The 20,061-nt window shown below is 36.1% G+C and overlaps 1 protein-coding gene across 4 annotated transcripts in view; it reads left to right on the top strand.

Moving 5' to 3' along the window:
* The window catches only part of U2SURP (U2 snRNP associated SURP domain containing), a 48,951-nt gene extending 29,573 nt beyond the window's left edge, over positions 1-19,378 (top strand). For 3 of the 4 annotated variants that reach the window (XM_014789016.2, XM_004419283.3, XM_087430429.1), the window contains 9 exons: positions 843-965; positions 2,351-2,507; positions 3,256-3,351; positions 4,043-4,109; positions 7,735-7,894; positions 12,444-12,554; positions 14,921-15,039; positions 16,226-16,402; positions 18,837-19,378. In XM_014789016.2, coding sequence (XP_014644502.1) covers positions 843-965; positions 2,351-2,507; positions 3,256-3,351; positions 4,043-4,109; positions 7,735-7,894; positions 12,444-12,554; positions 14,921-15,039; positions 16,226-16,402; positions 18,837-18,975 — 1,149 coding nt within the window. In that variant the 3' untranslated portion in view covers positions 18,976-19,378. The remainder of the gene's footprint in view (positions 1-842; positions 966-2,350; positions 2,508-3,255; positions 3,352-4,042; positions 4,110-7,734; positions 7,895-12,443; positions 12,555-14,920; positions 15,040-16,225; positions 16,403-18,836) is intronic. The other variant, XM_087430428.1, reaches the window with a different exon arrangement.
* Positions 19,379-20,061: the final 683 nt, after the last annotated feature.

Genomic DNA, 20,061 nt, shown 5'->3' with positions numbered 1-20,061 from the left:
TTATCTAGTGTTATTTTGTCCGATGTTTGTTTTAGTTTTAAGTGTTTTATTTTAATATTTTAAATATTAATCTTCTCTTTTCACAAAACACATTCAGAAGATTAGTTGTTTTGTAATGGTATGTATAATTTGGCTGGATTAGGAACATACATTTTAGTTATTCATATTTACAAAGCATATTGACTTACTGATTTTGTATAACCTCTAAAGATGTAGATCAATGTTAAGAAAAGCCAAACAAGATACCTTACTTGTAATTGAATAAATAGATATACTTTCATGGGGAGAGGACTTTTATTAAGGAAATTTTTTAGTTTGGAAAGATGCCTAATGACCCCATCATTTAGGGGATTCAAACAAACAACTCCATTTAAAAATTTTTTTGACTTTAAATTTTGACCATAAGTCAGAGCTTATAGAAAAGTTTAGGGATGAGACAGAGAGAATTGTTAGCCAGAATCAGGACATACTTCTTTGAATCATAAAGGAATTTGGGTCAAAACTTGGTTACCTTGATATCTCACAGCTTTCATAAGTTTCTAAGCTAGTCTTTCCCGGAATGTGGCCTCAGGTGTACCTCTAGTGGTATGGGACGTGGCGCTTAGGTGGTCAAGAGTGAACAGTTACTGTTTCTTTTCATTATATTTAATTTTTTTTCCTTTTGATTAGAAGATGACATTGATTTTTAAAAAGCGTTTTAATGATAGTTATTCTCTTTAAATTTTAAAAAGAATCTCGGGTTAAAGGAAAATTCAGCAAATTGAGATGGTCATTTTCATGAGGTGAAGTTTGAGATGTACCGCCCTAAATAATAATTCGTTGTCTTTTTCCTATTTATTTAGCAACGGGTAATGACCTGCTTCAGAGCATGGGAAGACTGGGCAATTTATCCAGAACCATTTTTGATCAAACTGCAAAATATTTTCTTAGGACTTGTAAATATTATCGAAGAAAAGGAAACAGAGGTAGGCACTCAGTGTATTTGTCTGATTATTTTTAAATTTATTTCTGGGGGTGCTGTGGAAGTGTGATATGTTACAGATGTGGGTAACATTTCTTTGTGAAAAACACCTACTGTTTATCACCAAATAGTGAATTTTTTTTTTTGCTGGAATTACTGGAGCCCAGGATTTGAAATCATGTATAACAGGAATTCTCTGTTTTGTGTTCTTCTGTGAAAATTGATGACTGGCTTTTTATTTGATGACATGAAAAGATTTATATTACTAGAAAAAAGCAAGTAATAGAGCAATATATATAGCATGATTTCATTTTGTTAAACTACAGATAGCTATATGAGTTAAATATGTACATGAAAAGATGTACCATAGTGGTAGCAGGTTCTATCACCATTCTGTTACTTTTTACCTCCTCAGTAGTTCTTGAATCCTTCACCTTCATTTCTGCCATCCTAATCCAGCTATCATATTTTCTTTCTTTTTTTTTTGTGAGGAGGACTAGCCCTGAGCTAACATCTGATGCCAATCCTCCCCTTTTTTCTTGAGGAAGACAGGCCCTGGGTTAACATCCGTGCCCATCCTCCTCTACTTTATATAGGACGCCACCACAGCATGGCTTAGCAAGTGGTGCGTCGGTGCGCGCCTGGGACCCGAACCTGCAAACCCTGGGCCACCGCAGCAGAGTGCGTGCACTTAACTGCTGCGCCACTGGTCCGGCCCCCAGATATCATATTTTCACTTTCTCTCCTACAAGATCCTCCTAAGTGGCCTCCCTTTTCCAACCACATGGTCCTTGTTTCAGTTTCTTAAATGTACAATGTTTCCTCCTACCATAGACCATTATACATATTGTTCCTCTTTCTGGAAGTCTGCTCTTTACCTGAGATCCCTCAGGTCTCAGTTTAAGCATAACTTCATTGAGTCTTTTCAGACCTCTTTAGGTGAAACCTACTTATTATACACTCGAATAGTGCAATATACCTCTTTGTTGTAGTGGTCGTCATAGTTGCAGTTATGTGTATACTGTTGTGATTATCTGATTGCCTGGTTCCTTTTCCCATCCCACTTCTCCTTGCCCCACCCCCGCTACCAAAACAAAAATTCTACTAAGCTCTGTGACAGGAGGGACCAAGGGACCAAGCTCATTTCTGCTCATTATTGTATCCTCAGTGCCTCACGTGGTACCTGGCATCAATAAGCACTTGGTAAATATTTGATAAATAATGCACAAATGATTGCTTCTTTCAGACTGGATGATAAATTATATTCTTATGTCCTCACATTGTACCTGGGAATGTGAGTATCCAGCTGGTTGGCTTATACTGGATTGCAGATTAATCTTGTAGCAATGTGACTTTAGCAATATTATGATAGTATGTATGTTTCCGTAGGATGTACCTGATGACCTCGATGGTGCCCCTATTGAGGAAGAGCTTGATGGTGCACCTCTAGAAGATGTGGATGGAATTCCTATTGATGCTGCTCCCATTGATGATCTCGATGGAGTCCCTATAAAGAGTCTTGATGATGATCTTGATGGAGTGCCTTGTAAGTTCAAATTTCAGACTGATTAAATCTAGCCAATAAGTCTGATTCCAGAACCCTTTAATTTCCATACATGCTGATATGGAAAAAGGTATACTGTCTGATAAAGCTGTCAGTCATTAACTGTTTTCTGACTTTTCAAACTTCATATACCTAGTTATACATTTGTGCCACAAAAAAGGTTTTCTTTCTGGTCACACCTCTTTGTTGGGAGAGTCAGCCTCTTATAATATTAACAAGTTTCTCATTTTGTCTTAATTGGCAGGAAACTATAGGCAAAATCTTGTGCTCAATTGTATTCATAATTCCAGGTGCCTGGTTTTATCAGTTCTGTTTTTATTATTAGTTTTCCTAACTTAGAGGTTTAGTTTTCCTGCCTGCCTAAAATCATTTTTGGAAGTAGGAAGTGTACACAATGTTCAGTACATTTGAGTTATATATTAAATATTGAATAATATATGAATTCTATAGTTTAACAATAAGCAAACATATTAAAGATTTTTTTACTTAACTTTTCCATTTGCTTGAAATAATAATAACCTGAATCTTCTGAGTTGATATAGGTTCTATTTAAAAATTGGACCACAGGTGCAGGGGATTGGATTAGTCATGATCCTTGTTTTTGACACTAGCATTATTAGTCCATATGTGGCCTTATTTTATTTTACTTTTTAATAATATAGTGAATACCCATGAACTCTTTAAGGTCATCCCTAGTAGTCAGGGTTAATGGCTCATCTTTCTTCAATAGTGGATGCGACTGAGGACTCAAAGAAGAATGAACCTATATTTAAAGTTGCCCCATCGAAATGGGAAGCTGTAGATGAATCTGAGTTGGAAGCACAGGGTGAGTAAAAATAAAATAAATATTAAGCTTTAAAAAATTGAGTACTTAAAATTAATCACTGGTGTGTGTGTGTGTGTTTTCCTTTTATATTTTATATATGTTTCCACCTAAGACCCAGTGTTTTATTTTATATCTAGTGGCTAAGTTTTCATTTTGGTTGCTGTTATAATTTTCTGAGGTCCTTCAGTTTGGATGCTTTGAGAGGAATCAGAGAAGTCACTAAAAACCTTTTGGGTTAAGGCATTTCAGTAGAAAATGTAGAAGGGAAGCTATACCTATTTGGAAATCTACTTAGAGATCAGTTTTAGAGAAACCAATCTTTGACCCTCCCAGAATGCTTGACTTATTAGATGCAATTTAGACCTGCCTTTCATACTTAGTTGGACATGTATCCTAGTGCTTATAATCTGTAATTGTTAACATTTGTAGGCACTAATGAAATAAATCCTACCATCCTGCACAGAAATAAGGATGACAACATTGTTTGTCACTTCATGAATTTGAATAAAGTTGTAGTGTAGGTATGAGAAAGAAAACAGATTTAGCACATAGAAATGGCTATTCAGAGAACAGATAAACATAGATAACTTCTGTAATATAAAATTTCAGTTCTAAAGCTGGGCTTCTACTATGCTACTGCAAAAATGCTAATTTACCTTATGAAATTACATCCTTTTTTCCTTCCATTCAGCTGTAACAACTTCTAAATGGGAGTTATTTGACCAGCATGAAGAATCAGAAGAAGAAGAAAATCAAAAGTAAGAATCTAAGTTTCAGATATACTCAGTTTCTTATTGCATATATGCTCCCTTTTTCATTAAGAGATATGCTTGAAATAATAGTGAAGAGGAAAACTTCACTCAAAAAAACTTGAGGATCATTTTTAGTTCTCCATTGTTTTTCCAGTGAGTAAAGAGCTTTTGATTTCTGGTCTTGATGCATGTGGTTTCACTTTGCTTTTGATTTTATTTTTCTACATTAGGTTACACATTCTCGCTTTGTAGTTACTAAATGGTCACCTGTATTTATTTCAAATCTTTGTCATCAAATATTGTTTTGGCTCCACAAGAAGTGATTTTTATAATGTGAATGGGAAGGTTATGCTCCTTTTCTTTTGGGTGGTACGTTCCTAAGAAAAATATTGCATTATGTCCATTCTGTTATGTTATTTAAATGTAAATACCTCAGAAGAACTAAGAGTAATAAAAGGAAAAAAACCTTTCCTTTAATGTGTAGAGAAATTATAATTTTGAATTTTGCTCATTGGTAATTACCCCAAAATTGTTTTTGCGTTTGATACTTAATGTGAGTATAGGAATTCCTGCCCCCAAATTCTCCTGCAAGTTTATATTGGTAGTTTTTAGGTAGCGCTTGACACCTTTTTAAATCATTGCAAAGGAAGTTAATTTTTTAAGTAGGAAAAGAGATGACATCAAGAACACAAAGCAGAGGTTTCTGTTTTTTAAAAAAATCTTTGTTCTTTTATTGTTCTCAAATGGAAGAGTGAACAAAGGGAAAGTCCCTTGTGTCCCAGCACAACTTGGGCATTTGTATGGTTTCAGTAAGTGGGTATTAGTAGCATTTAGATTGTTAAGGAAATGTGATTGATTAGCATTTGTGAAAACAATTTGATGTGAGGAGGAAAACTTGGCAACAGTGATGTCTTTTCAGAAACGTTGGTGTGATCAGAACAAGTCAGCAATGATTATGACAAAATACAGATGTAGTTTGCTGATGGAAATATCTATCCGAGGCTGTTTAGGAGTACAGGCATTGGGAACAGTCTAGTTTGCTTTAAAAAACAGTGGTTCCTTTAACCTCTTTTATGTCTACAATCCCATGACTAGTAACATCTCTTGCCATTGTAGAATCACTGCTTTAAAAGGATTATTTGTACTCAGAAAATAATTATTTAATTTAGGGGAAAAGAAGAGTAGAAAAGCCATTACAGAACTCAAATATTGTTGAGTTGGTTTTGTTTCTAAAGGTATTAACTTTTTTTTTGCATCAGTTTGATAATTGTATTAATGTTTGGAATGTGAATGTAGAATAATCATACATTGATACAGTGAAGCATGGATCCCTGGGAATATAATTTATATTTTTTATTTTTCTTAAGAACTCCAAATAAATCACGATAACGCAAAAATAACATTATGAAAGTACAAAGCAAGGAAAAAAATACTTTTTCACATATAGTACAACTTTCTGGTCCTTGAAATTTTCTTGTACCTCACTACTACTCTCTGATGGCTGAATACAAAATAACTTTTTACTAAGGAACTGCTTTTTGAAGCTAGTAATTATTGTATTTGTGGCAGAAATGTGATTTAAAAAATATAGCGCTACTAATGCTTTGCAGAAAACTTAGAAATAGTAATTTAATTTCATTTGTGATGAGTTCTGTATGGGTTTAGAGTCTTGAATTTCCATTTCTTTAAAAGAAGAGCAAGATGAAGCTGTGATGAGATCTGAACCTAGAACTGGTAGCTTAAGAGCTCAAGTCAAAAACAATTAGAACAGACTGCTCAGGCCTTGCAAAATTAAAATAGCAATTGTGAAATATATATATAGTTTAAATTATCAAAGTATAGTGCAGCTTATTTAAAAAGTCTTAAATATGGATAATGTTTAGTGCCTGGCCATCTAGATTGTTTCTCTCTCTATATAAAAACATGCATATCTATTTTAGACATAAATTATATAATACTGTACATATTATTTTATGACCCATGCTTTTCACTCAAGTGTCATGGGTATTATTCCATGTTAATCCATATATTTATGTGCTCTGAATTCATCTGTGGTTGAAAACAAGCCTTCAGATAAGTGTACAAGGATGTTTACGAAGGAATATTTGAAATGGCAAAAAAAAAAACTTTTTGAAAAAATTGTAAATAGGCTGAAATTGGTTAATTTCCATTGCATAGGGACTACAATTTAGTTAACTGTGCTGCATCCTTATTGATTGACCCTTTCCAGAATAATCCTTCAATAAATATCTGTATTTACACCTTCACACACAGATAGTTTAATCATTTAAAAGCATTAAAAAAAAAGTGCATCTGAAACTCTTGTAAAAATTTTATGCACTTGGGGACTGGCCCGGTGGCATAGTGGTAAAGTTTGCGCTCTCCGGCTTCAGTGGCCTAGGATTCGCAGTTTCAGATCCCGGGCTCGGACCTCCACACTGCTCATCAAGCCATGCTGTGGAGGTGTCCCTTATACAAAATAAAGGAAGATGGGCACACCTGTTAGCTCAGGGCTAATCTTCCTCAGCAAAAAGAGGAGGATTGACAATGAATGTTAGCTCAGAGCCAGTCTCCCTCACACACACACAAAAAATTTATGCACCGTAAAACAAGAAATTCTTGTGTTTTAAAAAGTTAACTAAAAACTGCATTTAGGAAGTTTCTGACAAATTAACAGGAAATATTAAATTAAAGTTTTATTTCAGAAAAGAATATAGTTTTTTTATGGTTGTTTTTAATTTTTTTCTTTCTTACCTAAGTATTGTATTGAGTTGTATTTAAATGATTTGTGGGGCTTTGAGAGTATAGAGTTTGTAAAGCATTTTAGTAATGTTCTGGAGAGGACCTTTGGATGGGAAATTAAAAAACTGGTAGCGTGGTCTTCTCTTAGTACCGTGTTGTTTCTGATTCTGAATTGCCAGTACTTTGTTTTTATTTAACTTGCTTAAATTTTTCTCCTTCGATGTGAGTCTAATTATCAGACTGTGTGTCCTTGCCCATGGTAGTCACTTATTTTTTCCTTTTCTTCTTATCTGACATAGAACCAGTACAACTTTCAGAATCAACTATGACAGGAGTACTAATGTGTGCTAATATTTAAGATATATACATTGTTTTATTCCTAGCGTTATGTGCTAATCAGATAAAATCTCCATGCTGTGTTGTTTCATAGTAACTCTGTGTGACTCAAACCCATGTGTTTTTGAGTTTATAGGCTTTGCTGAAGAAAGGGTAAACATTTGGCTTTTTAGATGTTGAGCTTCGTGAAATCATTGTGAACTGTGAAGTTTGCAGAAATCTTTGCTTGTTCGTTTCATTTAACTGCTGCAAGGAAAGTTTGTTGCAGGTTGAAAGACACACAGATAACATAAACATAAACAGAATTTTTAAAATTATGATTGTATTGAAGCTCACACTTTTTCTGTGAAGGAAACAAGAATTTTATAAAATTGTCTATATTATTGGATCAGATATTTTGTAAAAAAATGTTTTAGTGATGAATTGTCCTTTTAGGTTTTGTTAATGTTGTTTAAGCTCTAAGGCAGTGAAAAACAAAAAAGCCAGACTGTAAAATGTAACATACTTTTTTTGCTGCCTTGACATTCAGTATGTATTCTGCTTATTTCCCAAGTCAAGAAGAAGAAAGTGAAGATGAAGAAGACACTCAAAGTTCCAAATCTGAAGAACATCATTTGTACTCTAATCCAATCAAAGAAGAAATGAGTGAGTCCAAGTTCTCTAAGTACTCTGAAATGAGTGAGGAAAAACGAGCTAAACTTCGTGAAATTGAGGTTAGTATTGTGGTGGAGTTTAAACAGCACTTCACTGGCCCACTTTCATTTTTTCCACTGAACTGGGCACCCCGTTGGCATCATACTTTTGGTATATACTGTTCCCTCTCTGCCTAGAACTTTCATACCAGCTGACTTCCTTCAGGCCTTTTAGTTCAAGCATCCTTTCTCTCCCAGTATCCTTTTCTTACTTTTCTGGATTTGCTTATTTCTCCCTATTTACCTCTGTTGTGATTTTACACGTATCATGGTGTGTGTATTACGTTTTTTTCTTGCTTGCTTGTTTAATGTCTGTATTCCCCATTAGACTGTGATTTCCATGAGGAGAAAGGAGCATATCTGTTGTGTGTTCATCATCATATCTCCAGTGTCTGGCACATAGGGGATCCTCTGAAGATTCTGATTCTAATGAATAGATTGTATCTGCATTATGAAAATTATTACATTTTGAGTGTACATAGATGTAACAAGGAAAAGTGACATATTTTCTGGCATGTTCAAATTATGTGTACATTTTATTACAGTAGGCTTGTTTTATGTGTCTGTACCCTTTAGTGGTGGGGAGAGAGGAGACATTAAGTGGGGCTTAACAACAAGGAGGAGAAACACTTATGAAAGAGTCCAAACTATCTGAAGCAGACTTTTCCCTTTTTCTATCCCTTCTCCTTTTTTAATGCTTCCTTTTATTACCGAAGGTATTCAGACATTTCAGAGGGGGAAGGGTTTTGTAATGGGAGCCTTCCTCGTTCCTTGCCCCAAGATAATGAAACGTTCCCATTAAGTGTTAGCAGTAGTGTAGCAGTCAGTCCAGAATCTCAAAAGTGTACGTGAGAGTGAATTTTAATACTCTGTCCTTTCATTAACAGTATTTTGAATGCCTGCTGTGTGTCAGTGCTATTCCTTTTACTAACTTATAATATCTGCCTCATTAGTTACCCTATTTCCACTTCTCCACCTGTTCACTGTTGGGCTGATACAAGTTGTTGCCCAACTCTTTCTCAGATATCACCTAGCCAGAAAGTTAACAGAGAAAGCATTTTGTTTTAACCTTATACGGAGTCAGTATGGTGTCAGTTATAAGTGGAGAGGAGGGGTTTTTAGAGTTAATAAGTTGATTCATTTTTCCTGGGATGTATGCATATACATTCTTTATAAAATTTTTAGGGGAATAAGATGATGTGTATCAATGAATGCAGTCACCTGTGGATTTTTTTCAAGCTGCACATGCCCCTTCTTAACTCTCAGAACTCCTCCCAGCCTTACTCAACTCTGCCTTACTGACCTGATGGAACTATTGGACTAGAAACAAAGACTGAGTTGAATAAAAATGTATTTTCTTGATAATTGGAGTTATCCCCTTATAAATGTCAAAACAGACTGTTAATTCATTCTTTTTTTGGGGGGGTGAGGAAGATTGGCCCTGAGCCAACATCTCTGCCAGTTTTCCTCTACTTTGTATGTGGGACGCCTCCACAGCACGGCCAGATGAGCAGTGTGTAGGTCCATGCCTGGGATCCAAACCCATGAACCTTGGGCTGCCGAAGCGGAGCATGCAAACCTAACCACTACGCCACCAGGCTAGCCCCTTATTGATCATTTTTAAATGTTCTGTTTCCTTATTGACTTAAAGAGAAGAAAACCACATAATTTAGCTTTTTATGAATTTGGATGGTTTTTATGAACATAATTATTTCCACACTGTATAGTGTATGTGTGATATGCATGTGTGCACACAGGCACACACCTTATATACACACGTTTCCACGCTTGATGTGCTCTTTGATAAACTGTCCTCTCCCTCCTTTGTTAGACACTCAGTGATTGTTTCTCCTGCTCTCATAGCGCCTACCTCCCACAATTTGCTTACCTTTTTGGGATTTGGACTGTGAACCAAATCCTAATTTTAAAATGCTGATCTTGGCTTCATTTTAGAATTATCTAATTCTTCTCCCGTATTTACTCTGAGGTTTAGTCATGTGGAATAAAGGTCCACAAGTGGTGGCAAATTTGGACTAGAGCTCAGCTCGTGAGCTTTATTCCTGTGCTCTTTCTTCTCTGCCCCTAAATTTGAATGTCAGTTTCTGAATATGGAATCCAGTGAGTACCCTTTTATAGGAGAATCCTTAAATAAAGAATAAAGGTCTAGGGGGCTGGCCCGGTGGCGCAGCAGTTGGGTGTGCACGCTCTGCTTCAGTGGCCCGGGGTTTGTGGGTTTGGATCCTGGGTGCACACCGGTGCACTGCTTGTCAAGCCATGCTGTGGCGGCATCCCATATAGGGTAGAGGAGGATGGGCATGGATGTTGGCCCAGGGCCAATCTTCCTCAGCCAAAAAAAAAGAGGATTGGCATCAGGTGTTAGTTCAGGGCTGATCTTCCTCACAAAAAAAAAAGTTCTAATTAATTTTATTATATACTATATTATATAAGGTATGTATTGTAACTATATAGAGTAGTTTTTCTAAATTTTAAAAGCTCTTCTCTTCCCCAAGTGTGGCCTAATAAAGATGTCTGTAGCTGGACTTTTTTCAGCATGGGATTACTAAAAACCAAAGGATTCATGTTATGAAATATTGACATTCTCTACAAAGCACTTAGAAAATATGCAGCCTTGTGATATTGCAGTGTTGACTGGAAGCGAGTTCTTAATCTTTCACATACGGCATAGAGCAGTGCCTAGGCTGGAGTTGTCTTCTCCTATTCTGCTGTTATCCTCATTTCTACCAACAAGGGTTGGAGGAGTGGAACATTATGTGGGGAGCCAAGTGGAGGGTCTTCTATGTTGTTGGAGAAGAAAGATCCCTTTTCTGTCCTGATCGCTGAGGAAGGAGTGAATAGTTGAGTGGGAAGGTGATACTTGCCACTGTCGTAGGGCAACAGTGGCATAGATGGCTAATAAGCCATTGTATGGGCTGTTCTCTTTTGAATTGGAACCCTTTGTCACCTGTGTTTTAGGTGCCCTGGACTTGTGTTTGCACCTTAGTTAGGCCATATCAGCAGGAACTATAACTAGGGATTTTATAATGATTTTTACAAAGGTTCTCTAGGAATGCCTTTCCCCAAAGTAACATTCAAGTCTGTTGTTTGACTCTTAAATGCTTTACTCAAACTGATTTACCACAAATACATTCTATAGAACAGAGTCACTATAGTCGTGGGAGGCTTCGCATGGTGGTGAACTCAGACATTTACATTTTTCCCCCCTCTTTCCTCTCTTACCCTTACATCTTACTGCCTTTTAAAATGTAATCCTTAAAATAAGAAAAAAATGCAAAGATGGTTTAAGGATTTTGAAAGAAGAGAACCTCAAAGCTCTGATTATAAATGACCCTGATTTTAGAAGTGGAATTAGGGAGAAAAAGGGCAAAAATCAGAGAACTTTTTAGAAATGTTCATGAAATCAAAAATAGTGAAACTACCACTTTGAATGGAAAAAAAAGTTTTTGTAGCTTGTTTCCATTCTATTGGAAAGCCTCATTTGTAGTGAAGGGGAAAAAAGCCTAAAACAAATGAGGTCTTATTTTTTAAATGTTAATAAAATATTATAGTAGCATTTAGTCCATTTAAAGAACATATCAATGCTGAATAAAACAGGGTAAGATGTTTGCATTTACAATAATTCCATTAGACAAGAGTGTGTCCACCCCTCTCTTCGAGTGAAACAAGATTGGACAGGTTTGGGACTGTAGCCTGGTGGTACCATCCAGGATCCATGTGCTTTCCACCTCTGCCTCCATCATCATCTAAGTCCTCATGCTTTTCACCTTATTTGTCCTTCCTTAGTTCAATAAGGAGGTATATATAATCAGCCAGCAATCTCTTGGTAAACTATGAGTGGTCTACATTCTTTTACAAACAATGCTGTAGTGAATATTATTGTACAGATAGTTTTGTGCTTATATATGGGTAAATTACAAGAAATGGAATTTGAAGTTCTTCTGATCTTTTTTTATCAGTATATACTCTTACTGTCTTAAAAAGTACCTTCCAAATGTGATTTAACCTTTTCTTGATGTCCAGTAATTGCACCTTACTGGAAATAGAGTGAAACCTTCAAACTATGCAGCTCTGTTTCATCCTACATGAGCTGTAACCAGAATGGTGTTTTGTTTTTTTTTTTAATTGTTGTTTATCTTCATATGTTCTGCTGGCTATCGTATCTTGCTGGAAGTATGCTTGCCTTTAGCAACATTGCCTTTCTAATTTGGGGAACCAGATACCAAATTCATTATCATTGTGTTGAGATAATAAGTAGATTCTTAAGGGCCTATGAATCACGATCATCTCATATGTCTGTGCAGAGAGCATGTGGGCCCACCCCTGATCACTTGAATTTTGCATAGTTGGGCTTGTCTGACAAGTGGCCTTCAGATAAGGGAGTTTTATGTTGATATTATATTTTGACTGAGTCCTAATCAGTTATTATTTTGCTGTATTGATTTTTTTCCTTTTTACACACTTAAAGAAAAGAATTTTTTAAAAAAGGAGCAAAGCAGTGCTTGAGAAGCTGTAGTGATGAAAAGATTTATTTTAAAAATGTCTTATTTCACAGCTCAAAGTTATGAAGTTTCAGGATGAATTGGAATCTGGAAAAAGACCTAAAAAACCAGGCCAGAGTTTTCAAGAGCAAGTAGAACATTACAGAGATAAACTTCTTCAACGAGTAAGGAATACGTATACTCGATAATGTGCATTTTCCAAAGTTACTTGTTTGACTGCCTGGGATATTGGTATATTGGTATACTTAAGGAAAAGTATATTTCAAATTATGTCCTGTGATGTGTAAATGCTGATACTGGTAGACAATTAGGAACATTTGAAATTTGATGTTTTACCATTATTTCAACTTGGAGAAAGGTCTTAGGGCAACAGTACACTATTTTATTCTGGATACTACCTGTGGACTAGAAAACCCTGCTAAGAGCATGCTTTCAAAACTGGAAGACCCTCTAGGAAGAGTTACATTTGTGACAGTGAGACACCAAGAACCCTGCGAAGTGGCACAGAGACAAAGATGGAGTTAGAGATTGGGAAGTTCATTTAGGGCTCCTTTTCCATTATTTCCAAGGAAGGACAGCAAGTGGTAGAATACCTTGTGAATTCTAAGCTTTTGAGGGACCTTATATTTTTTTACATAAAAAAAATAGGGATATATAGAGAAGTTTAGAATAAGGAGGCTCATATGGTAATTGTTGAAAGAACCCAGGAATTTTATTGGGACTGCTATTAATTTTTACCTATATCTTGACTGTCATTACAAAAAAGATTACATAGAAAGAGAAATAGGACAAAGCTAGAGAGGAAGTTACAAACCCTATGAAGCTATTAATAGTGTAGAACTGGTGATGGGAGCAACAGTATGGTAAAGCATCTTTGGTGTTGCATTGACCTGTGGTCTCCTAGTGCCACTCTCTGCTGGACACTCCTAGGCAAGTCACTGAAGCCTGCCTTTGCTCTGTGAGATTGGGCTGATTGTCCCAATTTTGCAGGATTTTGAGTTAGGTAATAGCTATTACTCTTTATTGAATTAAAATATTTAAAATATTTTAAGTATTTTAACTGTAGTGTGATTCCTGTAAAATTATCAATCAGGAAAATACATCCCACAGATCACCAGAGGGAGTCAGTCTCCTCAGCATCACTTTTTAAATTTGTACTCTATATGTTGTATTTGGAAAAAAGATAAGTGAGATTTTTGAAAAGATACTATGTATCTGTGCCCCCATGGGTCCCTTTGGAGGCGGTGGCAGGTGTTTGATCTGCATGAAAGACTACACCTTGAGATGCTCACTGGTCCTGATAGTCATAATTCATGTATTACTGTTTTAGTCTCCTTGCATTCCGTGATTGTAATTGGAGAGAAGGATGTGTTTGAAGGTATATACCAGGGGTCTGCAGACTGTGGCCATCACCTCATTTTTTAAAATAAACTTATTGAAACACAGCCATGCCCTTTCAGTTAGTATTATCTATGGTGGCTTTTGGACTACCATGGCAGAGTTGAATACTTGTGACAGAGACTGTATGTGGCCCACAAAGCAGAAAAATATTTTTTATGTGGCTCTTTATAGAAAACATTTGCCAGCATCTGGTATAGGCTTTTTATCAGCTCTCAGGTAGCTTTCTTGTTGCATATAAATCATAGAGAAATTAAATTCCTGTTAGCGAAGAGCTAAGTTGGCTTTGTGGGTTCATTGTGTGTAGCCACTCCTTTAATTATATTATCCACAGAAATTATAATTTCAAGTGAGAACTGACCATTGTTAGCAGCTGGGGATAAGCAACTAAGTTATTTTTCTGGTTTGTATAATTGTATAGTCATGTAATCAGTTTGTACTTTTATAAATTAGGATTTAAAATTTCCAATACAATGGTACTTGTTTCTCACTAATGAGATTTTCTGATGGACGGTTATCATGAATAGCTATTTCTCCTTTTCATCCTATTGCTTTGGTAAGAGCTCTCTTTTGATTAAATCAACTTGCTGTACAATTAGAATTGCTGCTGACTATTTTATTGTAGTCTGAGATGGAAAGATCAGTATATTGTTAGCTTTTTCCAGTTTTTTTTTAGTAGAGGGACAGTGGGTAGTAGTTAAGAGCCCTGGCTCTAGAACTTGTGCTCAAATCCTGACTTGACCATTCTGTGTGGTCGTGGGCATGGTGCCTAACCTTTCTGAATCTCATTTTTCATCTGTAGATTGAAGATAATAGTACTGTTCTTAGGGATGTTTTGAAGGATTACATGAAATGGTATATGGAAAGTTGTTTAATAATTGCTTGGCCTGTGGTAAGCACTCAGTAAATGTTTAGCTGCTGTCACTGGTATCATTACTATTATCCAGTTAAAAGTGGAAGAAATGACTAGTTTTTCTGGAAAAGTAGGTATTTTAAAAAATTGGCGTTATACCTTTAGTAGTGATTTAAAAGTAGTTAAATAGAAGAGAAAATATTGTTACATAAATGAGATTAACCCAGATAGATATTTTTTTAACGACTAAATATTATTTCTTTAAAAAAAAAAAAACAGGAGAAAGAGAAAGAATTAGAAAGAGAACGAGAAAGAGATAAGAAGGATAAAGAAAAATTGGAATCTCGATCCAAAGACAAGAAGGAAAAAGATGAGTGTACTCCAACAAGGAAAGAAAGGTATAATATTTCTCATTTAATTCCTAATAAACTGGTTTCAAGATTTGGAACGATGTTTCATTTTGTAATATTTTCATCACTGATGCCAACAAACTGAAGAGGTATTTTTTTATGATAAACATGTTTGACTCCTGCCTACAGGAGTCAGAATTAGCTGAGAAATGGGGCATTTAATTGGCACTTGGCTTAGTTAACTGAGACATCATCCCTTTACATGGTTCATATGGTACCTTAGCCTTATTTCAGTGCAAGAATTCAGTTACCGTATTAGGTATCAAACCTAAGGCTTAAATAACTAAACAGCTAGCTAGATCTTCCTTGTTGCCTCTAATTTAAACATTTCTTCTTTGCTGAGGCTGCTACCTGTAAACCTGAGTCTCCCGATCCGGTCTCAGGACATTGTGTACATAGGCAATAGGGACTTTATCCTCACTTAGTCTTCATTCTAATCAAAATAATTTCTCTTTTAGTTTTTATTTCTTACTTTAAACAGTTCCTAAATCTATGATTTAGTAGAGAAAATTGCTTCAGTTAATGGAACTGAGATTTTCCTAATAAAAACCAAGTGAGTGCAAATAAAAAAATTCTGGCTTAGTCACTCTACAGATAGTTTCAAGTAACATAGTTATACTAATTGGTTAAATAATAAATCTATCACTTTTTTGTCTTTTATTATTATTTTGATATAATTTAATATTTAGAAAAGTTGCAAGAATAGTATAAAGAATTCCCAGATATCCTTCACCCACATTCCCCAAATGTTAAAATATTTCTACTTTTGCTATATTTTCTTATTCTCCTTTACCCCCCCGACCATTTAAGAGTAACTTGCCAACATGATGCCCCATTTTCTTATATAACCACAAAACCAGTTTCAAAATCGGGAAGTTAATATTAAAAATACACTATTATCAGAGACTTTAATGAAATTTTGTCCGTTGTCCCAGTAATCTCTCTTACAAGCAAAAGAAAATCCGATTTAGTTGAATTCAGTTTTTGTCTCAATCAGCCTATCTTTAAGACTTATTTATTCTTGGTAAGAAGGGCTTCGAATGTTGTTGGAAAAAAGGTTAGTGAAAATAAAGTTAGTGTAAACTGGTAGGAATTATAGCTAATTTAGTAGAAGGAAAATGAATACCTGATCCATTGCTCACTTACGGAATGTTTTGGGGGCTTTGTTCCATAGGAAGAGGCGACACAGTACATCCCCTAGCCCATCTCGCAGTAGCAGTGGTAGACGAGTGAAATCCCCATCACCAAAATCGGAGCGATCAGAGCGTTCAGAAAGATCTCATAAAGAGAGCTCACGATCCAGGTCATCTCACAAAGATTCTCCTAGAGATGTTAGCAAAAAGGCCAAAAGGTAAATGCAAGTCATTTTTTGTAATATTTCAAATGCCAATTTCCTTATCATTCTACCAGCTTTTGAAAATAATTTTGTTGGCAGCCATTTTTTAAAGGATTTAGAAAACCAAAGAGATATACTTTCATTTTAGACTATTCCTTCCCACCTCCCCACCCCAGTTTCCTTATGACTAAGCACAAGAAGGCTTCCAACAAGTAAACACCAGCAAAGAATTTTAAACATCATATCCAGTATTTCCTATGGAATAGGGGTAGCTGCTTTACTTTTCATTCTGTTCTTTAGTTTCCATAGACTATTCTTTGATTTTTTCCAGGCTAAAATAAAAATACATTCCTCCCCCACATCAGTGTTATTAGTAAGTTCTTGGGTAGGGACTTGTGAAAATAAATATCATAAATACCATTTCTTCAGTGTATAATTTACTGTTATATAGTTTTTCCCTTGTAGTTCCAGAAAAGTGGTTCAGAAATGTTTTGTTTATCTGGTATTATACAGAGAAATTTTCCTGAGAGCTAAAACTGCTTTATATCCTAAACTTTATTATTGTAACCATTTTTAGTAAAATCTTTATGAAATGGATAACTTTCTCCTTTTCTAAATGGCACTTGCATGTACAGTCAAGCGCTGCATGACGATGTTTTGGTCAGTGACGAACAACATACGACAGTGGTATAAGATTAGTAACATATAGCCTAGGTGTGTTGTAGGCTGTACCATCTGGGTTTGTGTAAGTACCATAGGGAAAGAAGAAGTTTTCCTGTACCTTTCTGGGTTCTTCTGGCTGGTCTAAGAATTAACTTGACATGAGACAGATAGAAAAACAAACAAAAGTTTACATATATGCATGGGAGAAACCCAGGAAAACTGAGTAACTCGCCAAAATGGCGAAAGCCCCCACCTTAACTGCCATCCTCAGCTAAAGACATAAGAAGATGTTGAGGGTAGGGAGAGTCAGGGACTTCAAAGGAAAGGAAGGCAATTCACAGGTAGGTGAAAAGGAGCAAACGTTTTGAAAACAAGTGTTTTTTTGGCTACACAGAAACAGAAGAACACAGAGGGGAGTCCAGCCAACGGGCTTTTCTAGGTTCCTCCATGCCTACCACCTAGTTCATGTTATGCTGGTGATAGTTGGTGATAGTTCCCTTCCTGAGGCAGGTTTATTTATCTGAATTCTTTTAGGCAGTTAAGGGGGAGGTAACAAGAAGAACTTTCTGAGTCTTTTGTTTCTTAAGAATAATCAGCCTAAAATAACCCTCATGTTTTTTTTTTTATAATTTTTTATTTATTTATTTTTCCCCCACAGCCCCAGTAGATAGTTGTATGTCATAGCTGCACATCCTTCTAGTTGCTGTATGTGGGACGCGGCCTCAGCATGGCCAGAGAAGCGCTGCGTCTGTGCGCGCCCGGGATCTGAACCCGGGCCGCCAGTAGGGGAGCGCACGCACTTAACCGCTAAGCCACAGGGCAGGCCCCTAAAATAACCCTCATGTTAAAGAGACACATTTTGGGGTGGCAAATTTTGTTCCCCTTAACTGCACTCTATGATGTTTGCGTAGTGATAAATTGTTTGGTGACACACTTCTCAGAACATATCCCTGTCGTTAAGCAATGCATGACTGTATATGTCCATATATAACGTGTGTATTTGTTTCAGTAATCTTCATGAACATCACTTAATGAAATTATGCCATCTTAAATGATTCCGTTGAATGATATTGCAATAGTTGGTACTTTTTCCCTCAAGAAGATAGGCTGCAAAGCTGCTGTGTTTTTAAAGTTTTGTGAAAGATCTTAGATGCCATTTTGAACTTTATCTTGTAGATTTAGAGATTCAGACTTTGGGGTATATCAATAATCTGGGGAGCTTGTTAAAAATGCAAATTCCTAGGGGCCGGACCAGTGGCGCAAGTGGTTAAGTGTGTGCGCTCCACTGCGGCGGCCTGGGGTTCGCCGGTTCGGATCCCAGGCATGCACTGGCGCACTGCTTGGCATGCCGTGCTGTGGTGGCATCCCATATAAAGTGGAGGAAGATGGGCATGGATGTTAGCCCAGGGCCAGTCTTCCTCAGCAAAAAAAAGAGGATTGGCAGATGTCAGCACAGTGCTGATCTTCCTCACAAAATAAATAAATAAACAAACAAACAAAAATGCAAATATCCAGTCCCTAACCTCAAGATTTTGATTCAGTAGAGCAGTGGTAGGGCTCACGAATCTGTCTTTTTTAAGCAAGCACACCACCGATGATCACTGATGCGGTGCCTAGGAAGTACAAAATCCATGTGTACAGTAGGCAAAGTATAAATTTGGCAAGTTTACGACCTTTGGTATTTCAGTGACTTTCACTGTGCTTTGTTAAAGATCGTTTTAGATAATTTAAGGATAGTGTTGATCACATCAGTACTTTGATAAATTGTTTTTGTTTGTTTCCTCAGATCACCCTCTGGTTCAAGGACACCTAAAAGATCTAGGCGATCACGGTCTAGATCCCCTAAAAAATCAGGGAAGAAATCCAGATCCCAGTCCCGATCTCCACACAGGTCTCATAAAAAGTCAAAGAAAAACAAACACTGACATAAGTTTTTAAGATGCTGTCACTTATTGGAAATGCGATTTTGTTTTGTGCCTGAACGGTCTGTTTTTTTTAAAAAAAAGAAAAAATCAAATGAAAGAGCATTCCTGGGGTTTTTGTTTATTTGTTTGTGAATGCATGTGTAAACTCATGAGTAATGGCATCTGTAGACCTGTCATTGTTTTATATTGTATAAATTACTTTCTTTGTGGCTGTTTCTCAAGATGAAATTTTTATTGTGCTAATGAATTTCATCAGAAATGTGTATAATGGATCTGCTGGCAGTAGTGGTATTTTGTTTTAGGATGTTGTGACTTAGCAAAAATAATACAGATGTCTTCCCCTCTTTTGTAGCTTTGACAATTTGAATTAGATTTCAAATAAAATCTGAACAGAAAACTGTAATGTTGTTTTTTTGCCCTGTTGATGACATCAAGTCCCTTAAAGTCCTACTGAGTGAGTTTAGCGGTTCTGTTGTGTTTCTTATCCCTAACGCACTTTAGAAGCGCCCTCGTCCAAGTAGCTTTATATTTACTAAGATGACTCTCAAAATGAAGGGACCTGAGACTCCTGTTTGGTAGCTTTGCCAACCAGTTTCTTTGATAAGGTTCTCTGGGGTAATACTAGTACACAGAGATCACAAGACTGGTGAATGTGGCATGGTCTTTTGCTAATGGAATGCCTGGCTAAAATATTTTTTCTTTTTTTGGAGAAGCAATATGTTTGCGATATACTCAACCTGTGTCCTGAGCAATTACTTATTTTTAGGGAAAAATTAAATTTCTATATTTTGATTTCGTTTTCTATCATGATAGAAGTTTATTTAGAAAAGAAGTTTCCTAACAAGAGTTGGCCATAGAATTGTTTGTGTGGTGGTTGCCTGTTTATAGCCCTCTCTAGGCCACCTCTCAAACACTGGGATCAGTAGATTTCTACAGGGTTCTGTTTAAAGCACCTTAGTGTTTTGTTTTTTTTTAAAAGAATTTAGTTTTAGGTTTAGCTTTAAGTAAAATTTAAAAATAAAATAGTTTTTGGAAAGCTTAACATCCAATGGTTTGTAAATTTAAGGTGCAAAAGGTTGATTTAAA

This window comes from Ceratotherium simum, chromosome 5 (assembly GCF_057802395.1).
Source record: "Ceratotherium simum simum isolate JZ-2026a chromosome 5, ASM5780239v1, whole genome shotgun sequence".
NCBI classification, from domain to species: domain Eukaryota; kingdom Metazoa; phylum Chordata; class Mammalia; order Perissodactyla; family Rhinocerotidae; genus Ceratotherium; species Ceratotherium simum.
This window is presented reverse-complemented; position numbering and strand designations above follow the sequence as displayed.